This window comes from Drosophila sulfurigaster, chromosome 2L, assembly GCF_023558435.1.
Source record: "Drosophila sulfurigaster albostrigata strain 15112-1811.04 chromosome 2L, ASM2355843v2, whole genome shotgun sequence".
Classification (NCBI taxonomy): domain Eukaryota; kingdom Metazoa; phylum Arthropoda; class Insecta; order Diptera; family Drosophilidae; genus Drosophila; species Drosophila sulfurigaster.
In genome coordinates, this window is record NC_084881.1 from 16,674,513 (window position 1) to 16,700,809 (window position 26,297).

General features: G+C 40.8%; 2 protein-coding genes across 4 annotated transcripts; one reads left to right on the forward strand and one right to left on the reverse strand.

The window, feature by feature from the left end:
- Positions 1 to 480: 480 nt before the first annotated feature.
- Positions 481 to 23,022, forward strand: LOC133836277 (TNF receptor-associated factor 4). 2 transcript variants are annotated; one of them, XM_062266671.1, is made up of 3 exons: positions 481 to 816; positions 1,819 to 1,885; positions 20,876 to 23,022. In XM_062266671.1, the coding sequence occupies exons 1-3, from the start codon at positions 560 to 562 to the stop codon at positions 22,070 to 22,072; spliced, it is 1,521 nt and encodes a 506-aa protein (XP_062122655.1). In that variant the 5' UTR covers positions 481 to 559; the 3' UTR covers positions 22,073 to 23,022. The 2 variants fall into 2 exon arrangements, with proteins under 2 accessions (XP_062122655.1, XP_062122664.1); XM_062266680.1 differs by lacking the exons at positions 481 to 816; positions 1,819 to 1,885 and adding an exon at positions 13,091 to 13,687.
- LOC133836265 (vacuolar protein sorting-associated protein 53 homolog) lies at positions 21,907 to 25,976 on the reverse strand. 2 transcript variants are annotated; one of them, XR_009893696.1, is made up of 5 exons: positions 25,765 to 25,976; positions 25,168 to 25,680; positions 23,946 to 25,111; positions 22,892 to 23,889; positions 21,907 to 22,068 (listed from the first exon to the last, which is right to left on the reverse strand). XR_009893696.1 is itself a non-coding variant. In XM_062266655.1 (4 exons), the coding sequence occupies exons 1-4, from the start codon at positions 25,867 to 25,869 to the stop codon at positions 22,980 to 22,982; spliced, it is 2,694 nt and encodes an 897-aa protein (XP_062122639.1). In that variant the 5' UTR covers positions 25,870 to 25,976; the 3' UTR covers positions 22,514 to 22,979. The 2 variants fall into 2 exon arrangements, 1 of the variants encoding a protein (XP_062122639.1); XM_062266655.1 differs by lacking the exon at positions 21,907 to 22,068 and having other exon boundaries at positions 22,514 to 23,889.
- Between the last annotated feature and the right edge of the window lie 321 nt (positions 25,977 to 26,297).

Consider the following 26,297-nt stretch of genomic DNA (forward strand, 5'->3'; position numbering starts at 1 on the left):
ATAAATCAGTTTTGTTTTAGTAATCGGCGCAGCAAGAAGTCAAGCCAACGTTGTCAAACTTGCCACATGCTGTCCAGCACCTGTGTCGCGTATATGTATATCTCCCTCTCGCTCTCTCTCTTTCTCTCGGTGTATCTTTGAAGTTGCGTCATAATTGAAAACAAGTGCGAGCTGACACCTTAAAAGGCAGCAAACGCATATTGAATTCCACATATAACACGATTTTTCGGCTACAGGAGGCAAACGAGTTAATTAGACGAAGTGTGCGCTTTGGGGACTTTTTTGTTGTATGTGCATGTGATTTATCAGCGCCATTCTTTGTCCATAAATGGTGCAGAGACAAACGAAAAATTAGCAACATTTTAGTTAATGCACATAAATAAGAAAAAAAACTGAAACTGAAAACTTGCTAAACTTACCAAATCGGGCAAGACGTTCGTGTGCCGTGTTGTGCTTGTGTTGTGTCGTGTGTGTGTGCGTGTGTGGGACGATCTAACAAACTAACAAAAGAAAACAAATAAACCAACACTATACCCAACCCCGAAAAAAATACAAGTTAATGAGAGGCGCCATATTTGGTCAGATTGAAGCACGCAAGATGCCCGCCACAGTGTTGCCAGCTGCCTCCGGTCACACGACCAACAAGCTCAACAATCACAACAACAACAACAACAACAACAACAACATTATTATGCTAAACAACAACAACAGCAGTAGTAACAATATAAGCAACAGCTTATGCAACTCGATCGCCCATCTAAGCGATTCAAGGACCAATCTCACTGTCAACACGCCCACAGCCTGCCAGCGTTTAAGGTAAGCGATTTAACAGCTTCGTTTCCCTCATTCCTATTCCGATTTCGTTTATTTGTTTAATTTCTTGAAACAAGTTTATTTGTTATTGTTTTTCGGTTTGGTTTGATTTGTGTTTCACAATTGGGCGTTCTGTGTTGGCCATATTAATAAATTATGCTAATTGCCCGCGTGCGTTTCGTGTGTGGGTCGATTTTGGCATTTGCGCCAGTACATTCGACATGGACACGGACTCAGACTTGGACACAGCACACAACACACATACAAGATGCCACTCTCGGACTCCACAATAGTACAACGGCCGATTAATTGATATTTATGGGAATTAAACGTGTCGCATTAGAACGGTTCAAAGCCCATTTGTCGTGCAGATCGAAAGATTGAAACGTCGTGAAAGGGAAGCCAAATAGCCATAATAATTGCCATATAAATATAGCTATTAATTTGTCAAGAATTAATGCTTCATAGGCTCTTCAACTCTGTCTCATTTCACTAATCAATGAGGAATTCTTTGATTTCGATTTAAATATAATAGTTATTTAATTCAGTCATTTCTCATAATGGGGAATTCTTAAAATTCTATTGAAGTTTATTTAACTTTAAGAATGCTATTTAAATCCTTTCAGAACTCTTCGCATTTTTTGTCATCTATTTATATACATTTTGTTTTGGTACCTACATTTTAGTATATTTTAACTATTAAGCTTAAATAATTTTTTGGTTTACCAAAGTATTTATTTGGTATTCAATACTATTGAGCATATTTTAGATATTATGTCATACTTTAGAATTTTTTTGTTATTCGAAATTAATTATTAGAGATTCAATATTCAACTCTATTCAAATTCAACTCTTTCTTCTACTTCAACTCCAGTTCAGTTTTGTTCAATTCAATTCATCTGCTACTATCTTCAACTTTAATTTATTCCTTTCTCCACCCACAAACCACTGCGATTGTTAACTAATTGAATTCGTTTTCGTTTTTTTTTTCTCATTGCAAAACAGCGAAATGTTTCGTCGTTCAATTGCGAGCAGCACTCAATCGAGTTCCCGGGAAAATACCTACGAGGAGGTGAGCTAATGATCTAAAGTAATTACTAACATCCAGATATTTAAATTGTAAATGAAGCATCGAATTTTATTCTACGAATTGCGTAAGATCCAAAACTGATCTGTGGGGGAAAAATGAAACCCAACATAAAAACCGAAGCGCAACCCCCGCTGATAAATAGATATGTAGATCAATGCTACCTGCATAAAGAACAGATATAAATGTGAATGTGAATGCAATCGGTGTTTGGTAAAAGGTTCATCAAAATTCAACTAATTAATCAAATAAAATGGCATTTTTTGTCTGAGGAAAGGGGGAAATGGGTAAAACTACTCAAATTACAAAAACGTTGCTGTCGATCGCTGCTGTTGATTTCAAGCTGTAGTTTTTCACATTTTGAAATCATCAGAAATCTTTTAGCAAGCGCAGCGCATCAAACACATCAAAGGAAAACAATTCACGGCCAACTATTTATAAACAAAACAGGAACATATACAACAAATATATAGTTGTGTATGGGGTGTCTCTGACTACTGTAGTATGTGTTGTGTGTCGGTGTGTATCTGTATCTAGAAGTGCGCAGCATGTAATCCGAGCCAGTGGCAACCACTTTCAGCGAATGCTCGCTCGCTCGAGACGAAAGCAAAAGACGCACCCAGTGAAACAAATCAAGAAAGAGAGGCTAACAGAGAAAGAGAGGGAGATCTGTAAACAGGCTCATCTTCAAGTGTGGCAGCTGCCTGGCGTACGAGTATCTTTAAGATACTTTTGCTGCTGCTGCTGCTGGCAAGGACCAACGCAACGCAACGCATCCTTAGCAAAACCCGCAGGCATTGACCTGCTTTGGAATGTCTATGGAAAACATCTGTCGCCCTTCGCCACACATACTATACACAAAAGGTACAGGCCGCATCTCTCTTTCAGGATATTGGCGCGTCTTTGCCGATGTCCTGAGCTGTGTTATTACAGGCTGTCACTCCTTGGAGCCAACGCACAGGTTTGTCTGTACCTAGAGACGGTTGGAAACATCTGCCTCTGCTTTCGAGTCCTGCATTAATCGAATGTAATTTTGTTGCTGCGATCGTTGCAAGGTGATAAGCAAGTACCCAAAGCCATTGTTGGCGTGTTGTAAGGTTTATTATTGAAGCAGTTTCCGGCTCGCTGGAGTTGTCCCCTGGGTACAGTTAAAATGCATTTAAAGTAATCTGGATACATTTCGTAATTGTCGTCTAATCTCTTTAGCAATTTGCCTTAGATTTCCTAGTCATTCGCTCTCCCAGATCATTATCTGAGGAGTTGAGATCAACGTTTGTGTATCAAAAGAGCGACTCGATTAGAGCTAGATACATATTCAAGGCAGACGCGTCATTTGAGACTGGGCAACCGCAAAGGCAGCAAATATGTTGTCTTGCCATGTGGCAGGGTTGTGATGCTGCCACAGCGTGCATTGGCCGCAGCTTACAGATGCGTTTGTCATAGATACAGATACATAGATACTCAGATACTCAGATACAGATGCAATGAGCGCGTGTAAAACGCATAAAATTGCAAATTACCACGCTCGAATGCGTGCTACATGACAGCGAGCCAAGACGCAGCTCAAGCTTTGATTCGATTTCATTTGCGGCAACCGCAGCGAAGATCACTCGGCTAAGCTCATACTTATAGTAAGATGAACTCAACTGAGCTGAGTTGAGCTGTGCTGAGCGTGTGGCAAGCAGACGATCTCTAATGGGCTGCCGCATTGACAGTCCGTCTCATGTTGCAATTAGCTGTGGCAAGTGAGAGAGACGAGAAGTTAGTGAACCCTAGAGTATCTCAACCCTCCGTCGCCGCCTTCCTCCGCACTTCATATCGTCGATCCCCACGATCGCGCTAATCTAATGTGGAAAGTGCAAGTGAGTGCAGTCAAGTCAAACATTCGTCTGTCCGTCTCTCTGGCTGCTCACATTTTATTGCCACAAAACCTAATCACAAATCAAATATTTTTATACGCTTCTTGGGTTTTATGGCGGCTGCCTCTGTCTAGGCGAAGTTCATTCGCCTGCAACGATTGCAATTGCCTTTGAAATCAAAATCGAATTCTGCTTCGGCGGCACAAATATTTGGACAAAAGCGCACAGAGAGAGACAGCTGACATGACAAAACCAAACAGTGGCTAATGATAAGACACTAATCAAGGCACTTGTTTGACAACTGCCCTCCCTTTCCCACTCCGCTTCGAAGTAAAGGTTCATGAATTACAAGCGTGGGTCATGTGGTTGAACCTAACCAAACGATCGCATAATTGGAATTGGAATTTGAATTTGAGTTTTATTATTTGATTTACGCCTGGGAAAGATAGCGAGTGACTGCACATTCTAAAAGGTGATGAGAACTAAATGAAAATAGGTTTAAATCAAGCGATACCCTGTACAAGATTTGCCATGATACTTAAATTGATTAATTGCTTAAAGTAAAAATGTGAATCTATTTAAACAACTTAAAAAAATATGTGTATGGTAAATTATAGCGCACAATAAATTACAGAAATAATTTACATAATTTGCAATAAATAAATGAAGGATGTGCATACTAAATTATTGTATAATTTATAGTATAAATATTATACCAAAAACTTAATACACTTTCTATAGGGTAAAAGTTAGCCGTGCTTAAAGAGAAGTTTTGCTGTGCAAAGATTGTTGGCTTTACACATTCACTTTGATCATAAAATCTCTTCGTTGCTAACAAATTTTTTTCAAAATATTATTCAGGCCACATCATATTTGTTTATCTTTTTTGGAAGCACTTTACACTTGCTAATCACTCGATATCAGCTGCGTAGTCAAAAAAGCAAACAAACCTAAGCCACGCTTTAGATCAAAGACTTGTGTATTATGAATTCCATTGGAATACTCGAGAAGTCTGTCTTCGAGCAAGATACTTTCAATTAGCGTGTGAAAAATAAGCTGCATATTTAACATAAGTAATATTATTATTACTGGCGATTGTCGGGCCATAAAACTGTCCCATTTCAATAGACCAAATAAATGCCAGCTTCAAGTCAACAACTGTTCAATTTCCAATAGTGACAAAGTACCCGAAAACGAAAATATGTCAAACTCTAGACAGAAATGATCCCGCGCCCAGAAAACAAAATGTATCTACAAGACTCTCATTGAAATGCAAACAGTTGCGATACGCCCTCACAGAAAATGTATCCCCAAGCTGCTCTCTCACTCTTTGTATTTTGAATACCTCCTCTTTTTCATGCTATTATTAAAAACACCTAAATGGGTCGCTGAACAGAAGTCGAACTCGGGTCTGAGAGTTCGGGGTCCGGGCTGTGTGTGCTTTGTAGTGCAGCACGTACAATAAATTAGTGACATTATAAAAAAATTAAAACGTGAGCTCCGATATCCAAACACATACATATTTTCAACAAATAATAATAAGCGGCTTTGTTGTACATAACATACTGAGCTGTTTTCCGGGGGGCAGCCACTGCGAATTCACAACACAAACAACAACAACGTGACGATGGCCCCCACGAATGCTAGCTGAAGTTGGAATCAGGGGCAGAAGATCGGGAGTTGGAGCAGCAGCAACTAGGTCCGCTGTGAATTGTTCGCATTGCTTTATGCGTTTTTATGTTTTATAGCTCTCTTTCTCTCTCTCGCGATGTCTCTTTTTGTGCTCCACTCATTAGCATGCTGAACACGAGAATCTGATATAGTACATATCTTGTATGTTTTATTTCCAACTCTTCTCACTGAGGACAACGTACACAAAATTGTCAATAAAATTGCCGACTGGCAGCACGCACCGAGCACTTTGTCGAAAGGCATTTACAACAAAATCTTGAGACTGGTTTTCGAGAGACAATTAAAAAAGGCCGTTCCGAGGAGGAGCTGCGAGAGCTCGTCTTTTCAAAGATCCCACGCTTTTGGGGAGACAGAGAGAGAGAGAGAGAGACACACACAACTCCACAACAAAAGGAAATCTGCGGCATTTAAATAATTTTTCGATGCCAGCCCACACAGCACAACTCAGACGAAGTCAGGTTGATTATTTGTTCAAAATGTTATTGTAAAATTTATATGCGAAAATTGCATTCGAAATGAGATACTCAAACACACTCACACACACTCACACGCTGGTATCAGCTTCATTCATTATAACAAAACGTTGAATAAAACAACAACAATTACAAAAGCAACAACAACAACGAGCTTCGACTTTTGTTCGCGTGAACTTTTGCGCATTTCTTTGGGCCACGTTTATCAGCTGTCTCTGTTGTTGTTGCTGTATTGTTGTTGCTGCTGCTGCCTCTCGCTGTTTATCATAATCACATACAGCGGAAATCATTCAGAAAAAGAAGACAACACAAAAATATATACATATAAAAAAAGAATAAAGAAAGAGTAAGAGGAGCCAACAACAACAACATCATGTTTGAGTCTGTCTACCTAATGAAATCTCTACCTGCCTCAGTTGCTGCTGTTGAATGAACTCGTAGCAGCAACTGTAATCCAATCTGTTTTGGGTTTTTCTCTCGGCCATTAGCAGCTTTTTAGCCGGAATTAGTTTGTGGGCCGCACTTGACTTTATCACCACGCAGCGTGTGTTTAACGGAAAGTCCTGATAAATATCCTTGCACTGCAATCACATGTTCTGCACACATATTTTGGGTTAGTCCTGTGGCATGTGCTGTGCCTCCTGGCATGAGGTCGCCTCACAGCACCTAAATAGAGTCCTATTCGACATGAAGTTGACAGGTTCATATTGCTAAATAACAGGGAAAGTTCGAAAATATCTGTGACAGATGCACGATATTGAAACCCAACAACTTCTTCTTGAAATGCCATTTAAAACATTATCCAAATTAATAGTTTTAGGCATTAAAAGCCTTCAAGCCAGCTGACAACTTTATGTGGTGGATTTATGTAGTAAAATCAATAAACAAAATATAAAAACTTGCTGTTTAATGACTTGGTTATGAGAGAGCCTTGAGTATTTATATGAGAGTTGACAGATTTATAATCTAAAATTTATCAAAATCCTAGCTAAGCATGACAGTTTTATGAGCAAGAACTTTATAGATTAAGTAAGATCAAAAAGTAATAAATAGTTTAATTTGTAAAGATTGAAATTGCAGCTTATACGGAATATATTTTGTTATATACATATTCAATTTTGATTTTATATTCTGTGAAGATAGTTTCCCCTCCCTTTTCTGTGGCCTGTATTACAGACAATCTCGCGCCCATTTTATATTTCCTACACCAATTTGTTATAGTTGTAAGCTCATCAATCGATAGACATCTGCAATCTGTTGGCAGATCTACGAGTGTGCACAACCTACTCACCCATTTGGCGCTTGCCTGGTTACAAACTTTAAGATGTTTTCAGCTTTCTATTATTGTCATATTACATGCTGGCTTTTCACTCTGAAAAAGTGAGAAAGAGCGAAAGAGAGAGAGAGGGAGAGACTTCCTCATTAGTTTTGGGGCTGCTCACAATGGAAATAAGCTGATGATGATAATTAAATCAACGTTGCATGACACAACTTAATCAAAAATGAGCCGTGCCATCAACAAAAAAACAAACTGAAGACAACAACAACAAAAATAAGACAGTAATGAAAGTGAATTAACTGCCAGTCGAAAATCTGAACAAAAACAATACACACATACATATATATGGCTGCTGCAAATGAGGTCAACGAACATGGTCGAAAAGCGCAAGGAAAAAGGCCAAAAGCAAAAGTTGACAACTGCCGTCAGTGGGCAGAACCCAAGAGGCAATAACAAAAGACTCGCAGACTCGAAGACTAAGCAAAAGCTTTGAATGATTTCCCAATCTTCAAGCTAAACAAAAGCAAAAATCTATTAGATACTTAACTTAACTTGCTGCCTCTAGCTAATGGTGTTGTATTTTTTATTGTTGTTGTTGCGTTGTTGGCTTCACTCTGTTTGGCTTATCTGCCCATTTACGTGCCAAATCTGCAGGTGAAAGTGTTGCAAAAATAAAAGCCAACTAAAAATAAAAAAGAAGAGCATTCATTGGCAATGCCAAGAGGAGGCATTGAAGTCAGCTCAATGGAAAAGAGCACCCCCGGAGAAAATTGTTTTTCTTTCGCGAGGCGCAACTTGTAGTTTGAAGCATTGTTTCCCACACTCTGCAACATGGACGTGCCATGCGGCAAAGTATTTGATATCCATGCACTGCTCCACTTTAATAGTCGCCTCCATGGCCGCGGCCATAATAAATGTGTGTAACATTCTCTAATTGCCACACACTGCACTGCACTGTGAGTGAGTCATGGGTGATTAGTCAGTCAGCTGCGTGTTGCACAAGAATTCGTTTTTTTTTTTTGGCTCACAAAATACGAGAATTTTCCTAAGCAACTACGACAAATTTCCCGCGCTCCTTTTGACAGAATTTAAGCGTGTTTCGTGTTTAGGTGGTGTCACTTGTATCGATGTGGCTGCCACATGCCTCCGCGCACCTGTTTCCGTTGCCACTGCCACCAAGAGGCGCTTCGATAGCCTTCGTAAGACACTCAGACAGACAATACCAAAGATAGATAATATTTACATGTAGCTCTGTGTAAACTGAGGCGCTAATTCTAATGAAGTTGCAAGTTCCCAAAAAGGGAACGTGGCAGGTGCAAGTGAGGCACCAAACTATGTGCCACAAATGAAGCCAGTTCGTAGCCCAATTATTTGGACATTCGATGCATAACTCAGCGACTAATGAGATCAAGAACTAGTCAAAGAATAATGTCTTGGGGTAGTTTTGAAGATTATCAGTCTTAATTGTAACCTGAGTAATGAAAAGCTGACATTAGAAAGATGTTTCAAATAGGGAAATGTAAAAACAGACATATTAATTGATAACAGTTTCATCATTAAAAAACGTAATTTGGAAGAATTAAAGACATTGCAAAGACATTGCATTACATAAGCCTCAATATAATATAATTTATATAAAGAGAAAAATACCTATCACATCAAAAGTTCTTACCTCAAAAGAAACAAATAAAAAGTAATTTAGAGAGAAGATAGAGAAACAATCTGTTGGATCAACAAATGTTAGAGTCCATTTGCCTAATTTACCATATTTCATTTACATTTATAATAGATTTTAGCCAACAACTGACGCAAAAATCTTCTACATTGTAAAGCAAATTTCTTCTGCAGTTAGCATCGAAAGCATATTAATTTGAAAAGCAAATATTATTTTTTCGCAATAGGATTTCCGTATTATCCTTCAGACGTCATGCTCGAAAGGAGGCAAACAAAAACATAATCTTATAATAACTGGAGTCTGCATTTCCCACAGTTTGCTACTTAGCCGCTGGGTATTTGCATTCCCAGAAATAAAGTGCTCACCTCCATGTTGTCTGGGGCATATTTAGCAACGCTAAGCATCCGAAACTAATGCCCGACGAGACTTTGAATGCAATGAGTACATAAAGTAGGAGCATGGACAAGATCTTTGGCTTGTATTGTAGGCAAACTCTAGACTTGGGACTCGGCGTGTGCGGTTCGCCAGGCTCTTTTACTGAACGATGTTTGCACTGTGCTTCCTTGTCATCAGTTGAATAATAAAAGATCATAAATAAATAGCATTGAAGGAATGCAGTCGCAGTCAGACGGACAGACGGATGGTCGGAGGAACGGTTCGTCGGTCACACTTTAATTAGTGTAGATAAAGCGAGTCTGAGCGCATCTGAGAAATGTACACAGTGCAGAGTCAGACTGCAACTAGCGCTCTCTTTCTTGCTTAAGCAGTTGCTCGATACGTCTGTCCCGCTCTGGGGTAATTGATACCCGAGGTGTTGATTTGAAAAACAAAAAAAATCTGTTTGCTTGTAAACAAAAGCGCTTGTTATGCCGCACACAGCACAACAATAAACAACAACTGCATTTTTCGGGAATTTAGATAAGCCGCAGAATATTTCAGAGCCACAAAGAGCGACTAAACAAGAAGAAGAAGTAGAAGCAAAAAGTAGCTAAAGATAAAAGACAGCAACAAGCCCACAGAAATCATGCAAATCGAAGTGAGATAGAGAGCGACCGAGTGAGAGCTGCTCCAACTGATGTGGGTCCAATGTCTGACTGACTGACTGACTGACAGCTAGATTGCGGGCTTCGACTGCCCATTTGATAAGACCCAACCCAAGACAAGCTTATCAGCGATGCCCACAAATATTTGATCTTTTTTCGTCAGCTTCCTCCTGCTTCTCTTGTTATGATTTCTTGTTTAAGCGCTAAATGTTTATGCATGAGATTAATGGTTAGGCGCACGCCTTCCAATTTGTTTAGAAACCCAAATCCCACAATACTACATTTTGATATAAACAATAAAATTACCACAGCGTGGAGTTTTTGCTTTCTGTCTTTCTCTTCTTCACTAACTTGAGCTGTTAATTAGGCAAATCAGCTTTTGATTGGGAGCTTTGCCAGAGAGGAAGCATTTTATTGGTAGCGGATATGCTCGACTATCACAAAAGTGAAAATTGTTAATCTTTCAGTTATTATTTTTGAATTGACCTTGGCTTCGACTTTGCTGTTTGTTAACTGTTTGTAATTTATTGGAATTTAATAGAGAGGAAAAACTATTGAGGGGAAAATCATACAATATTTGTTATGGTCAATTTCATTGAGAAACCAATTAACATTCACCATTTTTTTGTGCTCATAATTAATGATTCGTTGAACAATAAATTGTTATTATGTAAAAAGGAAAAAACAAAAACGATTGCAAGTTATTTTAATGAGTTTTCGCAAGAATGCTCAGTTTTCTTGTAACTTGTTGTGCTAATTCTAAGTCGAGTTATTTGCATCATGAATCAGCCATGATATCATTATTATGCTAATACAAAAAAGTTACAGGTAAAATGATTCAGAGAGAGAGTTTTAGAATAGACAATTCTTTTGAATAGAATATGAAATGATTATCCATATATTTTTTTGTATAGTGAAATGCGAATACAGAACACAGAGAACGGAAACAGAGAGACAAGCTGGCATATTTTCAAACACGATCCCTGCCAGATCCTTTGTGTCACCCTAAGCGACACCTTTGGAAAAACTGTCAATAAGCAGCGCATTGTTCGATCGAATAAAACAGCTGCCAGACACACATACATTTACACACTTTTACTAGACCACACAATGTCCTGTTGCCGTTCGCATTTCTCTGCATTTTTGGGCACAGGACAATGGCAGAAGAGCAACTGATTGGTATAAAACAGCATCTGCATCTGCATCTGCAACTGTCATGGCCGACATGTGATGCCAAGATGCTCTGGAATTTCGAATTTGGCGGCAAAAAAATCTAAAATGGAAAAAGGGAAAACAACGCAGAATAATAAGAAAATGCCAACTAATTAGCAGACGGGCGAAGCGTATCAACGCCAAATAACTTTTAGAGCCCAACGAGAAAAGCTGCAGCTGAAACTGAGGCAGAGCCCATTTCCTAAGCAGATGAAATCGCTGTCAATCGCTGAGCTTCTAAGCGGCTTTTGTGCTATTAACCACAAACAGTCTGACAGTTGGCAAGAGCGAGTTTAAAGAGAGAGAGAGAGAGAGTGAGAGATGGCTAAGATTGTTGGCCAACAGTCAACAGAAGATCTCTCTCGCTCTCCCAGCTGTGCTCTCTTTCTCTACTCTCTTTTCTTGGTTTTCGTCTCCGTCTTGGCAGAAGCAGCAACTTTTCTCGTTGCTGCTTTTATTTTATGGCTCTTTTTTTTCGGCAACAGCAGCAGCAGCAACGGGCCAACTCAACATGTTCAGTCAACCTTGGCAAGGCCGTTGTTGCCGGTTTTTTATGCGTGCTATCTTTCTCTTTCTCTCTCTCTCAGTCTGCGGGTGTGTTAGTATGTGTGTGTGTGTGTGTGGACTGTTGTCTGCGTGGGCCTTTGGTATGTGGCCAACGGAAGTGCGTTCGTTATAATTGGCATCCCCTTTTCTCCTCTCCTCTCCTTTCCTCAAACAGCTGCTACTCCCTTTAATTTCTTCCCGGATCCGTTTGCGTAATTGCTGCGCAAATGGCTTGTTGCCATCATTAGACGTCACGTTTGGTGTTGAGGCTATTGGGTAAACATGGCAGCAAACACTCTGTAATTACTGTGTCCCTCTAGAGTGTCCTGTTGCCAAATTGTGCGGAAAGTGTTAGGGGTTGTTCCTGCCAATGCCAAATTATAGGGTATGCCTATCAATTAATGCTGCGCCCAGAATCGTTGCTTTCAATCGGACCATTAAAATTGATATTTAAGCCAACTGTTCAAAAAGTCACTTTAAAATATACTTCTAACTCGATATTTTCAGCTGAGGATTTGTAAAATATAATATATCCAAAATTTACCGAAAAACATTAATGATTAAAACTTTTGTTGTAAAGCTTCGTATTACGTTATTCTAATCAATATTGATAATATAATTATTTCATAAGAATCATTTATATTTCATTCTTGTATGAACTAACAAATTAAAGGAATTATTAAACGAAGCATCAAGAAAATCATTGCTATAAGAAATATCTTTACAGATTATTTCAAATTTAAAATATATTTCATTCTTATCAGATAGAAAAAAAAGAATTGCAAAAATAAACGTTTCAATCGTCTAAGCAAGTGCTCAGATATTTAAAATTATTCAAAAGTATAAATTTCATACAACTTAAGCATTAATTATGAATGCAGTTGTTATATACTTTATTCAGATGCAATTATTTATTATCTGGCTTTGCGTTAAAGCTCTGCCAAAGTCTTTGAATACAATTTCAGACGCGTTCCATAGAATTAGCGACGATTTAGCAACTGTTCTCAATAGTTTACATTGTTTGGGCCCAGTGCCAATTTCATCAGTTTAGCAAAATAATTGAGAGACTGACCAAATGACTGATTGACTGCAACTCCATTTCGTATGAGAAACTCTTCCCCAGGCAATGCTTCTGCTGCTGCCGCAGCTGCAGTCGCAGTCGCTGCTTGCCTTTGTTGTTGCTTTTGTCTCGTTCTAAAGTGCAATGGGATAGCGAGCACTCTCATGCTGTCTCCTTTGCACAACTCGACACGTTGCGCATGTGTTGGTGAGTGTCGCTGTGCGCATTGCCCGACTGCCTGCCTGCCTGACTGTGTGTGTGTGTGTGTTTGTGTGCTGCTGAGACCCGGTCTCTGTCGATGTCGCTGCCGCTGTTGTCTCCGGCTTGGTTGCGAGGCAGAGCGACTGCGTCATTTCAGTTGCTTTCGAGCAAGCGACGCAAACGGTTCGTAATTCGTGCGCTCTTTGCGAAATATTCTCAAACAAGGCATAATAACTCAAAAATATTCAAAGTCGCGCGTGCGTAGTGCGAGAGAGTTTAGTGCAGTTTTGAAATAGTTGAACAACATTGTGAAATACTCGAAACTAAACTGAATGATGAGTGCATAAAACACAATCAAATTGTAAACACAGCAAATAAACAAATTTTGATAAAACTCATCAATTGAAACACTTTGGGATTAGTTTCAATTTGAACAAAATAAAAACAAACGCTAACAAAATGGTACGCAGCTTGGCTCAGTGGACAAAAACGTTGAGTTTTCCCTCACGTCTGTCGCCCAATCGCAATTCAAAGGATTGCTCCACATTGGCCAGCCCAATGCCACCGCCAACGCCACCGCGCAACAAAACCAAAGGTCACAGCAATTGCGCCACATCGCGCTCCTCCTCATCGACAGTGTCCTCTTCCCATTCATCGTCGGCTGCTTCACACAATTCCCCAACGCCGGGAAGCAATAGTAACAACAATAACAACAACAATATGCCCATAACGGAACTGGAACAGATCGTAAGTGTTAGCCTCTCTATTATTATTTGTTTTTTTTTTTGTGTTGGTGGGGAGCGGGAATTAAACTTCCTGCTTTGCGCTTGACAGCTGTGCAAACAGTTTTGCCCTGATAAAGATAAAGCTCGTTGACCTATTTGCAATTGGAAATGGAAATGAAGCCCACAATAAAATGTCGTAAAGCTCACTTATCATTAGCAATCAATCAGTTAACTAAAGCAAATAGCATAGATATGTCACAAAGGGGCGTAAAACTGGTAGAAAAAGTACAGGGAAAATGCATTATAATGAAAATAACTCTCTTGCAATATTCAGTATAATAGAACTATATTATTTCTTCAACTATACTATGATCGCTTAATTGCTTAACACGTTCATCATAGCGCGGTTCCACTGTTCTGCTGGGAAAGTAAAACAGCAACGATAATTGATAACCAAACGCTATGATTTCTAGGCTAGATAAGCGAGTTTTGTTTCTCATGTTGACAGCCTACGAAAACAACTATCGAATCGCTAGATCGATTATCGATGAACGCAAGCGAAGGCGACCTCCATTCGAGGCTTTGCTATTGCAATTATTGTGACCACCAGCAGTTGATGGCCAAGTTGAAAGCAATTTGGCAAAATGCTCGTTTGTCTAAATGCTCTGCTTCATTCAAATTGCCAGACCCCCTAAGCACACACATACACACACTATAGAGAAAGAGGCACACACATGTGCGGGAAAATAGACATAAAAAAAAAACAACAAATCTGAAAAACAAACAGGATGTCGCCACGCTTGAACTGCGCTGGGAATATACGAGTATACTCGTCGAGTGTGCTTCAGAATGGGACATCATCGTTAAGGGCGCCCAGTTTGCAGCAGACGCGACACATGTGCACAACGTGGCCGACAATTGTCGGTGGCACATGCAGCAAGGGCAATTTTGACATAGGGAAACTCTTGAAAGTGTTAGGACTGAAGCCTGGGAAAATTACTGGAAAAAAGACATCGAAAAAACTCAAAAGGTTGCGTTTTGATAGCGAATGTTTAACTAGGCGTAAGGAATGTTACAGTTGTAAACTTCGAACTCCATATGGATATGATGAAGATACATTTTAAGATATGATGAGCATATTGTGAGAACTTCAACAATCGAATCAAAATAAGTATAAGCAATAACGTCACCAATTATGGTTGCTGATTCATGAGTCTAGAGTTCTGAATCATATATGCAAAATCGAAACACATCATTCTTGAAGTTTATTTACATAATTTCATGCCAAGAAAATAGCTGCGCAAAAAATGCTATTAACTGCAATTTGTAGAAAAGGTCATCGATGTAGTATCCCGCTGAAAAGAATCAATTGCATAGCTTCTACTCGATGTCCGAACTGAGTTCGCATAGTTACCAACAATATTCAAGTATTCATAAGCATGTGGTGCCACACCCGCAGACCACGACAACTGTTGGCAACTAGCGCAATACGTGCCACAACAACAATAACAACAACAATTGCGGCTACATGCCACACTTTTCAAACGTTGCTTATGGAAAATCGTGACCAACAACTTTGGCGCCGCTACCGAGGCGTCGTCTTGTGGCATCCACAACTGGTGCCCCACTCTCCAGTCCAGTCCAGTCGCATCCCCTCAAGCAGCAAACGACGAACGAACGAAGCGAAATGCCAAAGTTGAAAGGCGTCGTCTGCCCAATGGAAGTGGCCAACATCGAATCCGTTAGAAAAATGCGCTTATATAAGTCAACGAATTGGCAAAAGAGTCGCAGCGCAAACCGGAGCTTGTTGCTTGCCATTTGCTGGCCAGCGAAACGAAAACGAGTTTGCGTTGTTTTGATTTTTCGCAAGCCTGTCGCTGGAAAAGTTGTTTGCAAGCGGCTTTTCCAGTCGCTGCAGCCAACAAACATCCTTGGCCAAAGGTAAACCAGTTAACCGGTTTTGCGTAGGAGTTTGCTACTCACCAAAAAGGAAAAAAAACAAACTATAACCACTTGCCACATGCTGCATACCGGGACGCATTGCAACTAACTGTTTAACAGGCTGCCTGGCATAACTCTGAGAGCAGCAGCGGCGGATGAGGCGATTGAAGCATTTCCGCCGAAGCTTTTCCCACAAATTAAAAAAGAAAATCGACTTGCTCCAATTGAAAAGTTTTCCTGTTTTTCCCACAGTCGGTCTAGCGAGGATCGACGCAAAACGTGCTTTAGAAATTGACTTTGATTAGCATTTCACACCTTGCTGTTAATGACACAAATTGTGAATGCGAGGAGAGAGAATGTGTGTGCAGTGGTGGATCTAAGCTGAGTCAACTGTTTTCTCTTGGATCTGGTCAAGAACGTGGCAAATACTAGCACACAAAAATATTGCCGCGAACACAGCACTAAACATTTTTGTGTGGTTGAGCAGCCAACGAACCCCAAAAACTAAAAAAATGCGCTGGCTTTTAAACTTGGCCAACAGCAAAGTGTCAGCAGTTGTTTTATTTCCTGTCGCTGCTCCGCCTCTTCTCCAGGCAGCTGTTGTTGTTTTCCCCCATTCACAAAAATGTTACAAAACAGCAGCTGTTGCTGCTCCCCGAAAAAAAAGAAATACAATAAAAACAAGCTAACGCAGCACAAAGTTCACCTGCAACACGAAAATTGCAAAACACGTCGCAGCAACAACAGCGAGAGACGAATGAGATGCTGCAACTGCGCAGTGTGAAATTAGGCAACAGTGCTTTGAAGTTTGGCAATGTGCAGTGCACACGATATTTAGAACATTTGCCAAACAGCTCATTTAGCTGTTTTCAAGCCAAATATTAATGCAAAATCAGCAACAGTAATAATGTATGTGTGTACACTTAGTTTTATTATTGTTGTGTGCGTGCAGGTGCAGAGCGTTTTACCTGTTTTGGCAGATCAGCTGCTCTCCCATTCAAGCGCTCTCTCACTCTCATTCTTGATCTCTTTTGCACTCTCTTTCGCGCTGAAAACTCGTTTCTGGCTTTGACCATGTTTTGTTTTCATTTTTGCAGCTGTCTGAGAGATACACATAAGAGCAGCACTATGTATTTATCATCTATACCATCGCTATAAATACCGTACTTGATGTTGTTGTTGTTGTTGTTGTTATTATTATTGGGTAGCATTTTCAGCTCTTTGTGAAAATCATAAAACTGCGCATCAGCTGTTTTCATTGCCTGAATTTGAAATTTGCCAACGCTGCACTTTTGCAAGCTGGGAAGTTTGCTGCATTTTATTGGGTCAGCTGAAGTCGAGCCAAGTCTTACGCCCATTTTTTTGATGGAGCATATTATTTCATCATAATCATCAAACAGAAAACCTGTCGCACAGCTGTTTCTTCGGGCATAGAAGACGACGCAACTGTGGGAAGTTTTCGGACTGAGCAAATACGCAAAAGCAAAAGCGCTCTAATTTGATACGAAAACATTTAGCACAATTTCCAAATGCTTTGAGCAAACACAAAAAAAAAACATAGAAGAAGAAATGAAAAACATATAGAAATGGCAGCTAATTTCAATGCACACGTACTACTATTAAAAGCATGCCAGAGTCGAGAGACCCGAGACCCATGCCAAGTTTTGTTTGTCTCCCATTTCATATTATATTGTTGGAGTTGGGAAATTTTGGTGCGTGGAGCCATGTGGTGTCAATGTTCCAGTCTCGGTCCCTGTCTCTGTCCCTGTGCCCATTGTGTGAGTGTGGCTCTAAAAACTATTTTGGTTAAACAAACTCGTAACACACAAAAGCAGCAAACGGAAGTGGCCCGTGGTGCAGTTATAATGCTCGATAATATTCTATGCAAGGTGCTAAGCGACCTCATCAAAGACAGTCGATTGTTCGACGGGCTGCCCAACTGCATTGATGATCTTTCAGTTAGCATGTTGACAGATCGTGACAATTCGAAACTGAAGTGAGAGAAGGAAACTTGAATAGGGGAGAATTATAGTAGAAGTAATAGCATAGAATACAACTATCTGATTGTCACAATGATTCAATCAAGAAATCACAATAAAAACCATGCTATTAATTAAGCTTTCATGTAAGCAATGACTAACTATTTAGTAAATGAAGCTGTTCTATTATTAACTGCGCATATCTCCATCAAAAACGTAAACAGATTGCCCCCTAAAATGCACTTCCTCCGCTCCCATCATCAATTGTCTATTAATAAAAGAAACATGCCCAAAAACTTAAATAAAAATGCTGTGTGTGGTGCTTTCAGAAAACTTTCCAGAAAAGCATAAACAATGCGTTGGCATGTGAGAGAATATGTAAGATTAAATTGCTGGCTGATTGGGGCCAAAACCTCCCCGACAGAAGCCATAAAAAGCCAAACAACGAAAATAAAACAGACAGCATCCCCAACTCCAAATTCCAACTACACAAATATCTATGAGCGCCTTGAACTTTATGGAAATACACTTTAGAGCGAGTTGGGAGGAGACCCATGCCAAGAGCAGAGCAGCGGAACATGCTTGAAAAATGTTTTTCACATGATTTTTATGAGGTACCAAGTGCAGCCAAGTGGCCTTAAATGATGGCAACCCAAATGCTGCAACTGTTGCCACATTTTTTGGGTTTTTTTCTCCTTTAATTATAGCAGTTTTTTTTTAGTTTGAACTTTTGATGAACATATATATTTTTTTTGGTTGTTGTGTTTTATGTTTTGGCCACGCTTTCGTTTTCATGCCTCGCACGCACAAATTGAATTTTAAATCGTTTGTTATTGTATAACAAAGCATTAAAATCACGCGTCTTTCGGTGCAGTTCATTGAATATTTGATTGTATTTATTTATTTTCTCCCGTTTTTTTTGCAAACTTTTGCTTTCGGTTTGGAGTTCAAAACACCTAAAACAGTATTGCTCAAGGCAATTCACTTTGACAGACATTGACGGACTTGAGAGATTTCTTAATTTTCCGGACGCAGTTTTAACAGCTAAACTTGGATAATTATATATTAAATCGACCCACGCTGTGTGGTCGAAAATGAACCTCAAGATCGGCATAATTGCCACAATAAAAAGTCAATGATCGCGCTAATCTCCTCCTCTTCTACTCCCTCCTCTACTCTGTCTGCTGTTTGATTTCCTTGTAAACAACGTTGACAAACATTTGGCAGGCGGCTTTTGATCTTTTGAGTTGAAGTTGGAGTTGGAGCTGGGGACGTACAAGATGAAGCCTCTTTGCCTTACTTCCTGCTGCTGTCAGTGTAAACACATGCATTTGTTTAGATTGCCAGCACATTGAGTGGCAGCCAGGATGCAGTACAAGAGTAATATCCAACTCCAACTCCAAATCCACATAAAAGTAGCACCCATTTCATAAGTGCAAATTGGTCCATGACCTGATGGCTTCACAAGTGGAGTTCAGCATTGGATGGCTACAGTTCAAGTTAATATACTTTTTTTTAGTGCTCTTTTGTCATTTGAAGTTGACATAAAACAGCAGAAACTTGTTTTCACGTTAAATTAAATTACCAGCAAAAGGCAATTCCATAGAAATATGTACGAAGTACATACCATATATGAGTATGAGTGTGTATTTATACTTTTATTCTTTTTATCCAGTTTTGTGTGTTTCTGTTTCATGCTTTACGCCCATTCCCGAGAGCCCGGCTCATGTGTTAATTGCTTATTATATCTTTCGTTTTGATGTCATTTCTACAATGCTGGGAGCTGGAGATGGTAGCTGGAATTGTACATATACATACATAAATATACATATCTCTCTCTCGGTCTGTCTGTCTACCCTAAGCTGAGTTGAAGGGGCAAGCAAGTGCGAGGGGCAACATGTTCATTTATCAAAAGTCAAGCCACGCTCGTTGCCCGGGCGCCGACGACAGTTGCAAACCGAACTGCAGATAAGGTCAATTAAAAGAGTCAACCGGAAATGTCGCGACGCTCGGTTAGGAGCCCCATTCCAGCAGTTCAGCTTAACAAAAGAGCAGGGAGTTGGGGGTGCACATGTGTGCGTAAGTGTGTGTGTGTGCAGACTGATCACTTTGACTCCATCAAATTATCCATGGCATATATTTTAATAGTTTTCCCAATAAATTTGTCAAGAGATGAGGGTGAAGTGGCAAGAAAATTCTCCAGTAATTAGATTTATGGCGCATCGTAAATATTTTCGCACAATTTATAATATTAATCTGGCTGCACTTCATAACCATGCACACGCCTCCCGCCCATTTCCCCCATTAGTAATTAATGCGGGAGGAGAGGAAGAGAGAGAGAGAGATTGAAAGAAATTTTCCAGTTCTTCCAGAGGCAGCGGCACAAAATGCAGTCAAGCGAACTGCAGTCCCAAAATGGAAGACAGGAAGTGCATGCCTCAAGAACTGGGAGCGTCATAGTGTGTGTGCGTTTGTGTGCGTATAAGAACATGCGCATTCATGTGTAAATAGTTAAGGGCTTCGATTGGTAAAAATGGGAAGCAAAGGTGTGAGTTTGCAGGTAGCGAATGTTTTTAGGTAGCCTAGGAAAAGGCGATAGCATTGATGAGATACACAAACAACAGGTTCGCTTGTCTCTAAAGAGATAAGCCATTAAGGTAATTCCTCAAAATATCTGCTTATCAGCTGAAAACTAGTGTCATTGCAGTCACCTAACATATAAAAGTGTAGTGCCAACTCTCAGATTTAAACAGTCAACAAACGCATTTGCAGTTGCCAAGTTGTTATGGGTTTTTGGCAACGTCTTAACAAAGTCAAGAGCAAAGTGAGTGCAGTTAGGCAAAAGTAACTAAAGTGTGAACAACTCTAAGAAAGTTGAAGTGTCTTATGAAAATCAAAGAGTAAAGTGAGAGTAGGAGAAAATTAGCAAAGGAACGTTTCTGCAACAGAAGATATTTGGTGAGATTGAGGCAGCTAAAATATTGCTAAACACTACTAAAGAATTAATTTAGAAAGTATTTCAAAGTATTAAACAGAGTTTAAAGCTAAATAAGTAAGAGTTAGGTTCAACTATTGTGTAGATAAACTGTGAGAATTTAAGTGAAAATGTTTCCCAAAGAAGGTCAGGCACTACTAAACTCATACAAAAATTTCGCATAAAGAAGTAAAGGTTATAATAGAAACCAAGAGACACTAATAACATAACCGCTCATTAACTTAAAACGTAACTAAAATATAACTTTAACTACAATTCAATATTAAATCAAATGTCTTTCACTTACCAATTGCAGATCTATCCCGGCCCCGATCCAAAACAGAACATCATGGGTTCCCTGGTCTTTTGTATACACCACAAGCAGGGCTGCAAATGGTCTGATGAACTGCGTAAACTTAAGGCACATCTTAACACATGCAAACATGATGCCACCCAGTGTCCCAACAAATGTGGCGCACAAATACCGCGCATCATGATGACCGATCACTTGCAATACACTTGCACTATGAGACGCACCCGATGCGAGTTCTGCCAAAGCGAATTCTCAGGAGCAGGTCTTGAGGAGCACAACGGCAGCTGTGGCCAGGAGCCGGTGTATTGTGAGGCCAAGTGCGGACAGCGCGTGCTGCGCGGTCGCATGTCACTCCACAAGTCCAAGGATTGTGCCAAGCGTTTGCGTCGTTGTGCCCACTGTCAGCGTGAATTCTCTGCGGACACGTTGCAGCTGCATGCGGCACAATGTCCGCGCACTCCACTCGCCTGCCCACAGCGCTGTGATGCGGGTCCCATTGCACGCGGCGAACTGGAGGCACATCTGCGTGACGAGTGCCAATCGCTGGCGGTGTCGTGCAGCTTCAAGGAAGCCGGCTGCCGTTTCAAGGGTCCCCGGCAGCTGCTCGATGCGCATCTAGAGAACAGCGCCGCCGCACACTTATCCATGATGGTGGCGCTGAGTAGCCGACAAGGTCAGCAGATACAGATGCTCAAGTCTGCCGTCTCCAAGCTGTCCATTAACTACACCGGCACGCTGCTGTGGAAGATCACAGATTGGTCGGCGAAAATGTCCGAGGCACGCGGCAAGGATGGCTTGGAGTTGGTATCGCCACCTTTCTACACCTCTCAGTATGGCTACAAGTTGCAGGCATCGATGTTCCTCAATGGCAACGGCCCAGGGGAGAACACACACGTTTCGGTGTACATTAAAGTGCTGCCCGGAGAATATGATGCGCTACTGAAATGGCCATTCTCGCACTCCATCACATTTACGCTGTTCGAGCAAGGCGCTCAGAGTGGACAAGGCGGTGTGGCCGAATCGTTTGTGCCCGATCCCACCTGGGAAAACTTCCAGCGGCCATCGAATGAACCGGATCAACTGGGTTTCGGATTTCCACGCTTTATCTCCCACGAGCTGCTGCACAGTCGCCCCTTCATCAAAGGCGACACGGTCTTTCTGCGCGTCAAGGTCGATCCCAGCAAAATTGTGGCCGTCTAAATAGATAAATGATGAGCTGTAGTTGTAAGCACATTTACTCGACTTACGTAAATACTGTGTATTTAAATTGTGCGAGTAGATTTAGGTTCGCCCTTCCCCTAGACTAGCTTATAGTCTAAGCGTGTATATAGTAAGTAGCATTGTCGGCTTCGGGCGTTGTTAGCCACATGGTTCTAACTGGCCTTTGAATGCCGACTGCCACGCCTACAGCGTAATAGTCATACTTTATATAGTTATTTTGATTAAGGGTCATTTGCAGTGCTGGAATTAAACCAAAGCATACACACACATAATAATAACACACCCCACAGACGGACTAAACAACTAAATGTTCACATTAGTAATAGTAATAGTACTAATAATAAACATTATATATAAATAAATTAACAGAAATAGCTTAGCTCGTAAGCAAGTTCGTGTCTTAAGTCTTTCGATATAGAGTTTTATATTTGTATTTTTTGTGTGCGCTCGTCTCACGTCACTTTCAAAAGATCTTCAAATTAGATCATACGTCAATGGAATATTACAAAAAATTAAATAGATTCTTAACTTGCATGTACATAGCATAAACGTTAATCATTTTAGTTAAGTCGACAAAAACTGCATTAGTCATTATTACCATTATGAACAATTAACATAACAATCAACTTTCAATATAGTCACATAAGCTTATGTTTTAGATCCAAGTCAAGTTTATAATCGTAATAAAAACATCAATTACAATACCCATTAACCAAATTGCGTTTGTTACTTATTTTTGTTGGAAAACAAGGATCTTGCAGTGGCTTTACTTAACTTAATAAATGAAATGGAACTGACCTGAAATAATGGATGATGAAGGGTGAATTGAGTTGTATGATGGAATGTGTGTGTTTCAATTTTAATTGCTAATAAGTGTGTGTTTTGACTAGGGAAATCGTTTCTTAAGTAGACTCTCCAACTTGCGAATGCCTGTCTGTGAACTACCATCTGCATTCTTATCCGCACTGCCCGTAAAACTGCCCACGCTAAAGATGAAGGCACGCTTGGGCGTGGAAGTCGATGCGGTTGTGCTTGTCGCTGTCGTTGTCGTGGAATCTGTTGATGAGACAACTGTGTTGTCGTTATTATCCTCAGTGACAATGGCGGGTGTTTCACGCGCTCCATTTGCCAGTTCCTCCTCGCTATTGGGTGTCTCGATTAGTCCGCTAACAGCGGCCGCTGAAGCTGTGTGCTTAAAGAGATCAATCAACTGCAGCTGATCCACACGTTTCACGGCCTTCATGTCAAGTATTTTTTGATACTCGGCTATCGTTATGTCCGGCAGGAGCTTAAGCACTTGTTGTGTGAAATGAGCTGGCGGTTGCACCGGTGTCATAACCACTTTGATGATCATTTCAGCACGCGTCATGTCTTTTACTACCACCTTAGTGTAGCTAGTTGGCGCCTTGCGATTGACACTCGAACCCACCGATGGCAGCTCAAGCAGCGCCGTTTTCAACGAGTGCGTATCGAGCAGCAACTGCTCACAGCCCAGCACATTGTTGGAACCATCGGATAGTGTTAGTTTGCATCTATATAACACATTGATGAACTTGGGTATGAAGGCAGCCACAAAGCGGTGACAGAATTGTGTAAAGTATTTGCGAGAGCTGGCGAGAGTGTCGCGTATGGTGGGCACCGTTTGTTTAAAGTTGCCACAGATGCTGCTAATGAAGGCACTCTGATCGCCCACATTGCTAATGTGCTGCCACTGCACCTTGGCCATGGCCTGTAACGAAGCCTCGCAGCCCGCCTCCAGATCCTGCACTAACAGTTGAATGCAATTCGAAATAATGCTAAAATGAGAAAGTCTTAACACTCACATTCAATAAAAAAAACCTAATTCACTCACCGATGAAACACATCCTTCTCCTCGCTCATATCAATCTTATTCATATAGGCGGCCGACACTTTCTCCTTCAGCTTCTCCTCCAACTGCTGCACCGTCTCCAGACAATACTCGCCCGTCGTCAGAACACAACAAATTCGCACCAAGTCATCACGTCCAAAGCGCTGTGTGTCCCCTTCTTTCAGAAAGTTGTGGAACACTTGTCCTGCCGCCGTCGACAAGTTTTGCATGTCACGCGTCAACAACGAAACGCTTTTGCCAATCGAACTGGTACTATTGGTTACCAACTTAGGAGTGCTGCCCTCAAGCACTTTTGCTGCGTATTCGCGTAAATACTTTTTGAAGACTAAGGCCAGATCGTACATGGGTTGCTCGTTGCTCAGCTGATTGCATTGCACCATGCACTTCTTGTAGAAGACAAAGAGATCGCCGGAGCTAGGGTAAACTGTGGTCTTGGACTCGGCAAACTTGTAGGGTTCTTTGGACATTTCGACGAACTTCTCAAGCAGTTCGGCGAGATTACGATCAATGCTGCGTATATATATGTCCAGATGCGGCTTAAAGCACTGTCCAATCTGGTCATGGAATACAGTTATTGTCGGTAGTGTTTCAGCTGTTGCTGGCAATGTTAAGACTCTCGTTTGTTCCGTTGTTGTTGCACCCAAAGTGATGCCCGTGAATCGTTTGGAGAGCAACTGTTCAAATGCCTGTGTCTTGTTGATGGCGAACAGCAAGAGTCGCACATCCATCTCATTAGTGCGCTTGGCCATGATTTGTGACAGCTGTTGACGAGTTTGCCGACAAAACTCCACTGTGATACGCTCGGAGACCTCCCAATCCAGCGGAAATACAGCGCCATACTTGTCTTCAAAGTCGAGCAAATGGCGCTTTAGCCATGCATAACGTTTATCGATCTTGTCCAGCCAAGCAATGTCTTGATTCTCATGAAAGAGATGCATATACTCCTCCAGCTGCTGTGCAATGAACCACTTAAGCAGCTCCTTCTTCACTTTGGCATCCAGCACAGACAACACCTTGCAGGCATCCCCCAGCTGATTCAAACCCAAGCGATGTTGTGTGGATGGTTTGCTGGCAAAAGCCTCCTTGAAATCCTCGGTAATTTGCTGTGCCAGTGTCACCTGGATTTTGTCCACGCTTTGCGAAAGATTCTAAGGGAAGGAATGTCTGCTAGTACATATTAAACCTGATTAATCCAAAAGCTTACCTTGATTTCCTCAATATCTGAGTATTGCTGAAAATGCTGATTGACTTCGGTGATCGCCTGCAACGGATTCAAGATTTCACCGTAAGATCGGCGCTCGATCAGCTCATTTAGGCTCTCAATGCCACCCACAAGCATATGCAGATGATTAAGCGTTGTGATCGCCGACGTTAGATTCCGTTTGGCGCAATCCAATTGTTTAATGTCGCGGGTGATTTCCTTAACCATTTCCTCGGTGCGCTCGGCGCGCGTCTTTACATCGATAATGTGCGTGAACAGCGAACTGATCACCTTCTGTGCCTCGCACAACGCCAGTTGTCCATCCTGCCCCGTGTTCGTCTGACCCCTCACAACGGACCGAATGTTGTCATCAATTAGCGAGACTTCGCATTGCATTCGCTGAATTGTTTCGTCGATGGTTGCCAGTGATTGCTCGTTGGGAAACAGCTGATTAATATAATCCACTGTGTTAAAATCGGGTGCATCCATAGGATCTTGTTCATCGGTTTTCAGCACCTACAAGTAATTGCAATTCCCATTAACACGACTGCAACAGCTTGAAAGTTCGTGGCATATGTGGGGTGCAGCTTTTTTGCCTACCTTGTCAATGACTTGCTTTACTTCCTTAGAAAACTGTATTTTATTGGTGCCCATCGTGTGGGCGTTCGAGACATCGCTCTCTGCAGTCCCCACAGACTCACTCATTATGTAGTTTTTCTAAATTCTGAAATTTTTATTTCTTTTACAATTTTAACTAGTTTTATCGACACTTTTTCGCTTTGCGCGTCACATTTGCCATTCTCCGCGAAACGCGGGCATTCGAGAATTTGCAATCAGCTGACGGGCGCACTGCCATTAAATGCGGTCACTCTTCGAACAGCTGACGTTCTTATTGGCAATTATAATAATGAGCGGCCATTGTCAAAAGTATATGTTGTAAGCATTTTCAATATAAATAATTCAAATAAATGTATTAAATTCAATATCCAAAGATATATATGTATATCAGTCCATGATAATAGTAATAATGGGTTTTCGGACAAAAAGTTTTTCCAAAAAATTTAATTCTTATTAAAATATTTTTTTAATATTTAAATTTTTTAATTTCGTTCACAGCCAAATAAAGACACTTA